Below are 13,029 nucleotides of genomic sequence, written 5' to 3'. Positions count from 1 at the left end.
TGGTCTGCTCCATCAGTGAGGCCTCCACTGGCAGGCATAGTGAGGAGAGAGGTGGGGGTGTAGGGACCCTACAAACTCAGTGTGAAGCCTGGGGACAGTCCACACTTCATTATCAAAAGGTCATTAATGACTAGCAAGGGGTAGTGAGAGGAGTAATGAGGGCTGCATTGTATCCTCCCTAATCATCTGTACAATGGCAATAAAGTACAGTAGACCTTTAACAAAAATGTCCCATCTGCCACAATTATTATACCTGGAAATACTAACATTACAGATTTGCAGATTGCAATTTAAAAAAGGATGTTTGAACCTCACCCACACTAATAGGCATGTTTTATCTTATGGTCCAGTACTCATCCAAACCAATATCATAGGTGATCTTGCCAGGAGCTCTTTTTTGTATTATTACTGTAAGATGTCTGACAACACAGTGCAGGGCTTCTTAGGTGTCAGGATGGAAAGAACTGTCTACCCAGTGATGTTAATGATTAAGTGGTAGTGCTAAAGATTTGTGCCAGGTAAATTATTGTTTTATTATCACCTCTATAATTCAAAGTAAAAAAAAACCCCACAAGAATGTTTAGGAGCATCAGCGTCTTACTCTCCTAGTTTACATTTTGCTCCTGATGCAAACAAAGACATAGGGCTAAATCCGCAAGTCATACCTGCATGCTAACATCACTTGGAACTCTCTACATACATACACACAAATGTCAGAACCCAACCAATGCTTTCTCAGCCCAGAAACAACTAAAAACTCATGTATTCTGCCTGAAGAAGTGTGGCTCAATGGTTAGAGCGGCAGACCCTGATGCAGAGGTCCAGCCCGGGACCAGGGTTCAATTCCCCGCCTCGGCGGGTCTTGGGCTTAAAAATCCACGGACCTGATAATTCTCGCCTTGGTGCCTATTCCAATCATGGAGTCCCACTCTGCCACTCTGGGCAATACCTTGCTTAATCTCCACAACGGCCCCCACAACGCTAAGGATGCCTGGCCTCCACCTTGGGGGTGCCCAGGAGTGGAAGCCTCACAGGGAAAGCCAGGATGGGTTCCACAGCGGTATTCGTACAAGCGCCTTGAGACCCTTGCGGGTGAGTAGTGCGCTATACAAGTATCAATTTACATTTACATTACAATTCATTTTCCTTGCCCCCGTGGTGCTGAGCAGATTATCAATGAACCACAATCTATCAATTACCTACTGTATGAATAAATCAAACACACTGTTGTAATTTAAGCTCTATATCTTCTGAACCTCGCACGTATAAACAAGATATGTACAATATGATATTCTTAAAACAGGCAATTAACCATCTTGTTAGGAAACAGGACATACATTTCCTCTTTAGTAAACAGCAGAATATCAATCGCCTCAAGCGAGTGAGAAGACGCCTCATGCTCAGTTAAAAAAGAAGGGAGCTTGATGCGAAGTGGATAGGGCTGAGGGAAGCTGCAAGGGCCAAGGATTCAAGAAAATACTGGCACTTGATCGCTGAATATTGCGATTCAAGGCAGAGAGCTACACTGATACTGATTCCCAAAAAGGAACGGGTGGATTACATCTCTCTATTATATGGAAATAAAAGTCCAGTTTCTCCCGTGTTGACTGATGGGTTAAACTAACGTTTGCTGAATTTACTGAATTTGGCCCCCCGCCAGGAAAGGAATTAGTTCAGTATATAAAGATTGCTAGAACCTCCAGCGCACAAGGGCCGGATGGTATCCCAATTGCACTAATTAAAAAAGTAGCCAGAAGTATGGGGTGATTTTCTAGAGCCACTTTTTAAATATTGTTTCTTTATGAATAAAATCCCCCCTTCTTGGAAGGGGAACATTATAGTCCCCCTGTATAAAAAAGGACCAAAAACGGTGCCGACTAGTTTTAGACAAATTGCCCTCCTGGATGCCTCAGGCAAATTATTTGCAAAAAGCATACTATGCCATTTAAAACAATGGGTTTACGATCAGGATATCCTTCCACCAGAACAAGCCGCTTTAGAAAGAACCATGGCACCCTAGATAATACAGCGGTGCTCAGCCAATTGTGGAGAAATATGTTTTCAACCGAGGGATGCCAGTTTATACAGCCTTTTTTGATTTCTCCAAGGCGTTTGACAAGGTGGACCGCCAGACCCTGTGGAGAAAACTTGTCTCCCTTGGCATTCCAAATCATCTTCTGGGTCTGATTATGGAATTGCATACTGACACCTGGTGCCAGGTTCAGATGGGAGGTTCGCGGGGGTTAACATGTAACATTAGAACGCATAATGGACTTAAGCAGGGTTGTCTATTAGCCCCACTTTTATTTTCTTTGTATATCGCTGATCTCCCTGGCGCTCTGAACTCCGTAAGAGGGGATGCCCCCAAAATTGGCCGAATGTCCATTGGGTCTCTATTGTCTGCAGACGATGTTGCAATATTTGATTTTAACACCTATTGGCCTGCAACGCAGTCTGGACGTTTTAAACAAATATGCAGAGGCTCACTTTTTGAAAATTAATATTGCACAAAGCAAGATTTTGGTTTTCAGTAAGAAGGGGCTCAAAATAACGAGATGTCTAAGATGGATGCTTGGTTTTGAAAAACTGGAACTGGTTGACTCGTATGTATATTTAGGGATTTTTTTTCCCAAAACAGGTCGAGACTTGGAGCATACTAAACATTGTGTTAGTAAAGCTGTCTCCCAGACAAGTGCATTAAATAGATTTTATAAAACTTGCGGGAGACACCATTTTAGCCATGTCTTATCTGTTTTCAATGTCAAAATCCTACCCTCGTTAATAAATGCTGCCGAGGTGTTGGACATGAATCATTGGCTTTCGTTTGATAAGGCGGAAGGACGAATTATGCGCCAAATTTGCAATTTAAACTCTCTGGCTGCCCCACATGTTCTGCGCCTTGAATTTGGATTAGTCTTGTCCTTCATCTTAGCCCAGGCAGCAGTTCTTAGGTGGGGTAACTCTCTCTTCTTGGGGGAAGAGGGTACTCTTAGGGCAGCCCTGAGAACAGAAATCGTTTGCACTCTAAAAGAACAATCAACGTTTTTAGGTCTTTTTTATGGCAAATGATACTTTCGGTCTTAGTTAAACTCCTGCTTCTCCAATGCCTAAATCTGGTTTGAAACAGTTCTTAAAGAAATTTCGATCCCCTCTCAGTTTGGCAAGAGACGCTGCTTTAAGTAAATCCAGGCCCAGTAACATGGCGGTCAGTGGGCGCGCTTTGGGGGATAAAGCACATCCTTACTTAACTTGGAATATCCCTCACGGGATTAGAAGGCTGATACTACTACTGAGACTCAATCTGCTGCCCTTAAGAGACGTTGCTGGCATCTGGGATAAAACACCTAGAGAGAAGAGAATTTCTGCATTGTACCAGTTGCAAATCCAAGCTCTAAATCATATCCTATTTGTATGTTCAAAGCTGCAAAGTGCCAGGCGAGTGTTTTTAAAACCAGTATTTATCAGATGTAATAGTCACTCTGCTCAGGAAGCACGTTTGTTGGTCTTGTCCCCTCCGAATGAAATGGTTTGTTTTAAGATATACCAATTTTTTAGAACATGTGTGCCTATTTATTAGAACATTGTCCAACAGTAGTACTCTGGTTGCGGTTTAATACCAATTGGTTGGCTATCTAATTGTTTCATGTATTGATAGCATTATTTGCACATTTCTTAGTATGATTGATATAAGAATTTTTAATTGGTCGGTTATGTGATTGTTTTACGTATTATAGCATTATTTGCACATTTTCAGTATGTCGGATACAATTTTATAGTAATTTATAAGGAAGGAATCTTTGTATTGTATGTAATGTTTGTCTTTTTAAATTGTTGGCGTGTTTTTGTGGACCTCCGTAGGAGTTCCAAAACAAATAAATAAATTGAATTGGTGAAGCCCCACAGAACACATTGCTGGTACTTTCATATCTTGTTCCTCCACGTCCTCCCATATTTCTCCAACACCTCTCTTCACTTCCCAACTGTTTATGTTTGCACAATAATTTTATTCTGGGGTATCCCTGCTTTTGCAAAGCACCTAACTGTCCACAAGAGCTAATGTACTTTATAAGTACGCTAAAATAAATGTATATTTCAAAGAATTAGTAACAGTGATTCAGGCAAACAGCGGTGCAGTAAAACCAGGCAAACACAGGGCTGGATAACTTAGCAATGAACCATTTTTTCATCTCGTCAGTGGCAGTTCATGCACTTGCTTGAGAGAGCTATTGTTTACTAGAATTTGGATGGGCATTTCTAGAGGACGACTGTCACTCCGAAAGGAGCATCCTGGCGCTATGTGGAAGATAGTCAGGGTAAACAAGAACAACCACTATATAAGTGAAGAGCAAAGTTCATCTGCAGGTCCAGGTCTTCAAAGCCTTTCTGAACTGGCTTTCTGTTCACATCAACCTTAAATGCATAGGCATATGGTTCCAGGCTCTGGTTCCCAATGCTTCCACAGATTTTCCTCCCGTGGTTTTGCACCTAATGCAAGGGGGCTTGAGAAGATTTGCATATGAGGATCTCAGTGTCCTATCAGTAGTGTTGGGGGTGGACCTGGCCGAGAGATATGTAGGCTCTAGGTTCTTGGATGCTCTGAAGGTGATTAAAAGTACCTTGAATATGACTCTCTTATGCATAGATCTCCAGTGGAGTGTTTTAAGGGCTGCTGAGGCGGAAGATCTGCGTGGCAGTTTTAGCACTAAACGAGCTGCAGCATGCTGTACAACTTGTAATCTCTTTAGTACATGTTTATTTGCTCCAGCGAGTAGGCTGTTGCAGTAGTCTAATCGTGACCAGATAAATGCCACTGCAACTGTCTTTCTCGCAGAAAGTGGAATGAAGTCATAGAATTTTTTGAGCATTTTGATTACGTTGAAGCATGTCTCTGCCACCGTCAGGGCGTGAGGTCGAAAGGAAAGTGAGGAATTGAATTTCAGTCCCAGATTTTTTGCTACTTCAACTGTGTTTGGGGGTGCTGTTGCATCTTCCGGCCACCACATACTCGGCTTGAAGGGATTGTCTTTTCCTATCAGTAGGATCTCATGTTTTTTTCTGTGTTGCATTTGAGATGGTTAAGCTTCATCCAATGGATGACTTCGATCAGGCATATTTTAAAATTAAGTTCTGCCTTATTGGAGTCTTTGTCCAAGGATAAGATCAATTGCGTGTCATCAGCGTATAATGTTACTTCAATGCCAAAAGAGGTTATCGGTGAGATGAGGGGGGGCATTTATATGTTGAACAGAAGAGGGCTAAGAGAAGATCCCTGTGAGATGCCTGATGTAATGGGAAGTTCGGAAGAGAGGAACGATCCTAGGGCCACTGATTGTCTGCGATTCGTAAGGAAGCAGGGATGTGGAATTCCTATAGCCCGACGCCCAGGACATATTGTTTGGGGTCAAGGGCAACAAGTTTTAATGTGTATTTTGTCCTTGGGACAAGTAGGCCCAACCCCCTGCAGCACAAACCCTTTGGCTGCCAGTTTGCAGTGCCACATTAAGGGTCAGGGAAGGGCACTGTCTGCAGTTAAGTTAATATTTGTGTGCATATGTAAATGCTGTTCAAACTTGTATTTATGGTACATTCATTGAAAGCCTTTATTATTAGGGTGAGCGCTCTAAGTAAATGTAAATTCTGACTGCACTACTGACAGGGGTTCCAGTATAAAAATGTGTACACACGGTTTCAAAGTTTAGCAATATGAGGCTATGCATAATGGTCCCAGAATGCTCTGTATGTATGTATTGCCATTTATATAGCGCACTACTTACCCGTAGGGTCCCAAGGCGCTTCGACCGCTGCGAAACCCTTCCTGGCTTCCCTGAGAGATGGTCCCTTAATGGGTATCTCCAGGATGAGACCAGGCATCCCCGGCGGTCTGGTGGGGCCGTTAGTGAAGATGAGGCAAGCTAATGCCCAGAGTTGCCGAGTGTGATCGCTGATCAGAGTGGGCACCGAGGCGAGAGAATTATCGAGTCCGCTGACCCTGGTCCAGAAACCTGCCGCGCCGGGAATCGAACCCTGGTCCCGGGCCGTCCTCTGCTCTCGGGTCTGGCCCCTCTAACCAGTGAGCCACACTACTTCTCTGATGAGATGCAAATATTTGCAGAAGCTTGAAATCAAGATTAATGATTATTTGATTTTATAAAATGTTCCTAAAAAAATGAAAGTAGGGGAAAGAAAACATTTTGCTAAACTACCATAAAATTTCAGGTTCCATTTCATTGCAGCATCATTTAGTAAAATGTGTAGATGCATGCTAGCATTTCTCAAAAATATTCATATTTGAAAATCAGTGTAACCAGTTTCAATAAGATTAATGGAAACATAAAAATAAACAAGCTTTGGCAAATCCAGTTGGTCTGAAATTGGTGGCCAGCTTTTTAGTTTTTGCAATGCGTGACTTGTTTTGGCATGGTTTCTGGAAAACCTTATTGATGCGAGAGCTGCCGGACCCTCACCATTATAACAAACATTGGCAAAAGCAAAAATGATTTTTTTTTTGACTCAATAAAGCACACACTACCACATTTGTTATTGGCACTGAACAAAACTACTTTGTGTGCCAATATGCTCCTTGTGAAAGAGCAGAATGCGATCACTCACAGGGGGGGAGAGTGCAGCTATATGGCTTTCATGAGTTTACAGAAGTAGGACAAGAAATTGTACTCTTAGAAAATATTTGTGAACTGCATTTTAGCATGAACAAATATGCATGTGTTTGCAAGTTCATTTTCCCTCCAACCACTTTTTCCCCACTCAGGAAGAAGGTGTACATCTGCCATTATCAAGAGTACATTTCCAACATTTCTCAGTATGGGAAAATATTAGAGAAGAGTTGTTGAAAACCCTTAAACATGCAAGTTAGTAGATTTGCGCAGGCTCAAAAGGGCATTCCAACCCTGGAACTATTGCTTACCACTACCTTCCTTCCCAGTATGTAGATCTGCCGAAACGTGGCAACATAAAGGGATTGCTTGTATTCAAACACTACTATGGTATGAGCCCTGGCATAATCAGAGAGGCTATATAACCGCTCTTATATAATGAGATTTCTACCATAATTTGTCACCGCACTACATGGCACCCAAGGGACAAGTGGATTTTGTTACAGGACAAGTAGATTTATGAAGCAACCTCTCCCATGGACAAGTAGATATTTTAATAAATTCCACACCACTGAGGAAGGATTTGATCCAGGCTAATGTGTGTTGGAAATGCAGCTCTTTTTTCACTGCATGAGAAGGATGTCATGTGAGATAGTGTCAAAAGCGGCTGACACATCAAGTAAAATCAGTACCACCTCCCTGCCTTTATCTAAAGTCGATTTTAATTTGACAACTATTTTCATCAGCGCAGATTCCATTGAGTGTTTAGGGTGGAAACCTGATTGACGAGGATGTAGGATCTTAGCAATTTCGATAAAATTGGATAGTTCTATATTGACAAGTCTTTCTATGATTGTGTCCAATGTGGGTAGTAACGATATAGTCCGAAGGTTTGAGAGGAACGATGAGTCAATATTTCGGTTTTTTTCCCCAATGGTTTAACTATGGCCAATTTCCATTCATCTGCGACTGTCCCTGTTGCTAACGAAGAATTGACTATCTTGTTAATCACAGGATTAACAGGATCTATAATTTTGTGGAGACCATGAGTGGATAGGCATCAAGAGGGGAGCCGATTTGCAGGCAGTTATTGCTTCGTGTGTCTGCCCTAGTGAGAATATTCCATTGGCCTGAAATAAAGGTCCAATATGAGTAGGGTCAGGTTCTAAGTCCAAGTGCTGTGTGGGAATTGTGGAAAACTCTTTTTGTATATTCTGGATTTTTTCTTTAAAAAAAAACGAAATCTGGTCATATAAAGTGAGTGATAGAGGAATTTCCCTACTTAATGTTTTTGGGTCGGTGAAGGATTTTATAATTGAGAAATGTGTTTTATGGTCATGGTGCGCTTCTAATATTTTGTTTGAGAAAAATTCTTTTTTTGCCGATTTAATAGGCATATGGTATTTTTTTCCTGCTTGATTTAAAGAGGTTTAGGTCTGCTGGGTTGTAGGGTCTTCTCCACTTACGTTCCAGTTGTTTACACTGGAGATGTAGTTCTGCTAGAAGAGCTTCAAGTCTTCCTCTGTGTTGGGGTTTAACTTGGGGTCTGTTATCGTACTGCTGCTTCACAGCTCCCCTGTGACGTAACTCAGTTTCCAAACCAGTGGAAAGAATGCAACGGCTTGCTCTTTAAAGAGGATGAACACAGTATTGCAATCGTTTGTTAAATAAACATCCACTGAATAAATAATTCCTGTTGTTATCATTTCGTCACTTATTTCAAATTGCAACGGTCTGGCGTACCACCTTATAATTCTATGCAGTTGGACACAATTGAGGGCAAAAAACATTAGGCTACTTTTATTTTTTGCATAGCTGTCAATCAAGCCCTTTTGAACCAGCCCAACTTTTTAAACTACAGCACACTGAACTGTATAAGGAAACTCATTTATCAGCCAGTAAGTAAATATAAAGTGTTATTTTTAAGTGCCACTGTGAAGTGCCAGTGGGAAAATGAAGCGAGTAACAGTTTAGGTCTGCTGGGTTGCAGGCTCTTCTCCACTTACGTTCCAGTTGTTTAAACTGGAGATGTAGTTCTGCTATAAGAGGCTTGGAGCCCGCTCACTAGTTACCATTTATTGATTTCAATGTCACTCTAATTTAGTGCCTCCTAATTGCCTAGCGAGGACCAGCTTCAATTCCTCCTCTTTCATCTGGAGCATAGACCAAGTACTGATTGCTACATCTTAATTAGTTTCCTTCTCCTGCTCGCCCTGTAATTGAGATACTATGTTTCTGTCTTCTTTTCCTCCCATCCTTGTTGCTTCTTCCCTTCTCATCCTCTGTTGTCTGAGTTGCTTCTTCCCCTCTCACCGCCACCTTGGCTGTAGTGCTCCTTTACTCTCCCGACCCCCTTGTCCGTGTTACTTCTTCCCTCCCAACCCATCCGCCTGTTGTCTGTGGTACTTCTTATGTCCCCCCCCACCCCCACCCCCCCCCCCCCACCGTAAGAAAAAAAAAGCACTGACGTGGCCTGCTTTGGCAGAACCTTGGGGCTTTTTTTGGCTTTTATGTTTTTTAGCTTCCCATTGCCCATTCCATCCCACTCTTCCTCCCGTTGTCAGTGTTGCCCATCAGACATAAGTGGGGGGAAAAAAGCCAACGACAGGGATAGCGTTTTTTTAATAACACTTTTCACATGCTTCAAGTCTCCCTCTGTGTTGGGGTTTAACTTGGGGTCTATTATCGTACTGCTGCTTCACAGCTTCCCTGTGACGTAACTCAGTTTCCAAACCAGTAATTTAGAGTGGAAAGAATGCACCAGCTTGCTCTTTAAAGAGGAGGAGCAACAGTATTGCAATAGTTTGTTAAATAAACATGCACTGAATAAATAATTCCTGCTGTTGTCATTTCGTCACGTATTTCAAATTGCAACGGCCTGGCGTACCACCTTATAATTCTATGCAGTTGGACACAATTGAGGGCAAAAAACATTAGGCTACTTTTATTATTTGCATAGCTGTAAATCAAGCCCTTTTCAACCAGCCCAACTTTGTAAACTACAGCCAGTGCTTTAAATGGGCCGGTACTCACTGGTACTGAGTACCGGCACCTTTTCATTTTCTCGCATCGAGTACCGGTACTCACGGGGGGCCTGGCTTTGATGCAGGTGGCACTCCGTCATCAATCACCTTGTACCTCGGCAGCACCTTCAACTCTTAATCACATTGGAAGCCAGTGCTGGGCTCTTACAAGAGAACAGCTGCTCGTCACCATTACACAGTGATCTGCATATGCTATGGAAGCCATCAGAGCAGAGTTGTGTCTGAGGAGCGGTTCCTTTATCCCTTGTCCTTCCACAGCGGGCGCTGAGAGGTGGCTATAAAACCTAATGGGCGAAGGTGTGAGAGGCATTGTTCACAGTACTGCAATGATGCTTCTGTAGGAGAAAATCGCTGTATGTAAACTGCTGCCATTAGACTCTTTTACACAAATTTGCCAATACATCTATCACAAGACAAAGATGTTGAGCACTATTTAAAAGTCAACAAAAGATTTTAGAACAGTTCTTATCCAATAGATGTTTTTTCAACATGTGTGCTGTGTTACATATATGCTGTTAACAATGGTTCGGTCGGGTATAGCTATTTCTTTGTGAGTTAGAAAAATCATGCAAACAGTCAATCTTTCACTGTTTGCATGATTTTTTCTAACTCACAAAGAAATAGCTATACCTAACAGAACCATTGTTGTTTACAGTATATAGGCCCAGGTTCTGAGGGATATTGGGTTACCCCTTTTTGCTTTGCTGAGTGTTACCTATATGGGTGTATATTTAATTACACAGAGTGTATTCAGAGAACTCAGATACATTTATTCCTCTAAAATCACATGTGCAACCTGTTTATTTTGTCAACCACTCCTTTTCAATCACATAAAATGGAATGTTGAAAGGTTAGGCGACCAGCAGCAACTTCACCAGTGTCTCTGTGTCAATATTTCTTATCCAGTGGAAGCGAGAGACAGAATATGCTGCTTACTGTAGCCACACAAAGTATGTCCCTTGGAAAGCAACACTGGTTTCCATTTTAGACACAAACACCCACTAGTGCCGAGAATAAAAAGACTGTCTGATGAATTGCTCTTTTTTTTGCAGCTAAGCATTTCCTAATGGTAGGAAACAGGAAGCCAGTGCCTTTCTCTTAAGTTAGTAAGATTGGGGCACCATAAGTAGCAATAACGTGGATAGCTCCGGTGGTTAATTCACTTGCTAGAAAGATCTGCGTGCATTCTAATCTAAGTTTCAACTCACCATAAAATTGCCTAGAGGGTCATTGTGCCTGCTGGAAAGCATAGCATGCAAAATGTAGATCAGATATTTGATTTTTTTATGTGGATAGCTCAATTGGATACTGTTTTTGTTGCAAAAATCCTTGTCTTCCCTGTAGGTCACAAGTTAACAGCCTTGGCATATATCTTAGTGAATTATGCCGCTGCAGCAGGGACCTGTATGCAACAACAAGGCTTATATATAGAACCTTACTGGTTTATTTCTTAATCTTTTAATTTAAGGTTGCTAAAAAAGGGTTACTTTGGGTAGTAATAAACACTTATAAGTAAGTGCTATATAAATGGTTATTAGTGCAAAAAGCTAATGGACAGATACATCAGATATTCCAACAATGCCTGCAGATTTCTTGCATAAAAACCTTGGAAAGGTTAAAAACGTAGACCGCCCCTTGTTCCACCTTTAGCACCGCCCTTATGCCCGCCCCAAGCTCCACCCCATCTATCCCTCATTTTGATGAGTACCTGCACTTATTTTTATCCATTTAAAGCACTGACTACAGCACACTGAACTGTATAAGGAAACTCATTTATCAACACGTACCTAAATATAAAGTGTTATTTTTAAGTGCCACTGTGAAGTGCCAGTGGGAAAATAAAGCGAGTAACAGTTGGAAGTTTCAGACATAGGTTCATTCTATATATTGATGTGCGGCTGTCTGCTGATCCGATCAAACCTTCCCCCTGCTGTTTTGTATAGTGCAGATTCAACCCTAAGGTAGTGTAGCGCTTTACATTTACCAATCACATTACACAAGGGCATGTTTGCTATGCACTGGGAGATTAAGTGATGTGCCCAGATTCACAGGATGTTGAGCTGACGCCGAGACTCGAACGTGGTTCCCCAGGTCCACAGTCAGCAGCTCTGGTCATTAGGCAACATCCTCTCCCCAGTCCTTTGTAGATGAGCCAGCTACAGCAGCAGATGCCTCTCATTGACCCAGAACAACATTCATGCCAACCCTCCTGATTCAGGCGGGAGACTACCGATGTCAAAGCTAGTCTCCCACCTCCTGATTTCTGCATGCAAAAACCCGATTCCTCTGCAGGCTTCAGCCAACAAAGACCAGTCTTGTGTGATTCAGCCTGTGCACAACATATTTGTCACGTTCTCTCTGCCGTTCATAGCGCCTTCTCTGTGCGCCTGATAGGTAGGCAAACAAATATTTGTTTATATTTCAGTTATCCGATGCTGCAGCATGTAGAAACCAGATTCCTTTGCCAGGTCCACTGACAGGGAACTGGTCTTGTCTGACTCGGAGTATGCAGTGCCAGTGACCTGCAACTACAGGCTAGTGCACAACCTTTTTAGCACGCTCTCTGCCTGCCATTGAGTTTTCTCAATCCAACTGACATGTAAGAAAAAAAACACGTCTATTTGCATTTCTAATATCCTAACCCTGCAGCAGCACACTTGCAAGTCCCTACAGGACAATAACCCGATTCTGGCCTCCATAGAAGTCAATGGGGGAAATACATTATCCAGATATATATATTGTTTTTAATCTCTCACTTTTCTCTTCTAAAACATTAACATATATGGAACAAGCAGTACCGCACATAACAGAACAGAGGCTGCGACTGGAACTACACACTGCGAACGAACACGCTGGGGGGCACAAGAAAGCTGATAAGCAAAGTCTGTACATGGGGCTGCTTGCAAATCTACCTGAATTTTGAGGCAAGAAGCGTTGCGGTCATCATGACTCGGGTGCCTTGGGAAGTGACTTTTTGAATGAATTCTCTGAGACTCCACGAAGCCAGCCACAGTTTGGGACTTGTCAAAGATTTGAGAGAAGTTAGAAAGGCGCCCGAGTCTATTTTGGTGCTTAGCGGCCATATTTGAATGTTAGAAATCACATGTATTTGAAACCAGAGATGCGCACAAACTGACTATTATAGATGCTTTGCAATAGTCGATCAACTAAAATTGCTAATATATGTGTCAGTGTTTTTTGAAGGCATTATAAAGAGCTTAATATCCGGAAAAATAATGCGAATAACATTATAGTTATAAAAACGCTACATCTTCCAGTACATTTCGTTCAGATAGAAAGACCGATAATATCGAATACCATCGACCTGGCCGTAACATAGGTCGTTTGAGTTTAAAAAAACAAAAATGTACCTG

The 13,029-nt window shown here is 42.1% G+C and overlaps 1 protein-coding gene across 1 annotated transcript in view; it reads right to left on the bottom strand.

The window, feature by feature from the left end:
* Nucleotides 1-12,699, bottom strand: part of HIBCH (3-hydroxyisobutyryl-CoA hydrolase) — a 1,142,718-nt gene extending 1,130,019 nt beyond the window's left edge. Inside the window, exon 1 of the mRNA XM_086955371.1 lies at nt 12,568-12,699. Within this exon, the coding sequence (XP_086811497.1) occupies nt 12,568-12,602 (35 nt within the window). The 5' untranslated portion in view covers nt 12,603-12,699. The remainder of the gene's footprint in view (nt 1-12,567) is intronic.
* Nucleotides 12,700-13,029: the final 330 nt, after the last annotated feature.

Source organism: Lissotriton vulgaris, chromosome 2_1 (assembly GCF_964263255.1).
Source record: "Lissotriton vulgaris chromosome 2_1, aLisVul1.2, whole genome shotgun sequence".
In the NCBI taxonomy this organism is placed as follows: Eukaryota; Metazoa; Chordata; class Amphibia; order Caudata; family Salamandridae; genus Lissotriton; species Lissotriton vulgaris.
This window is presented reverse-complemented; position numbering and strand designations above follow the sequence as displayed.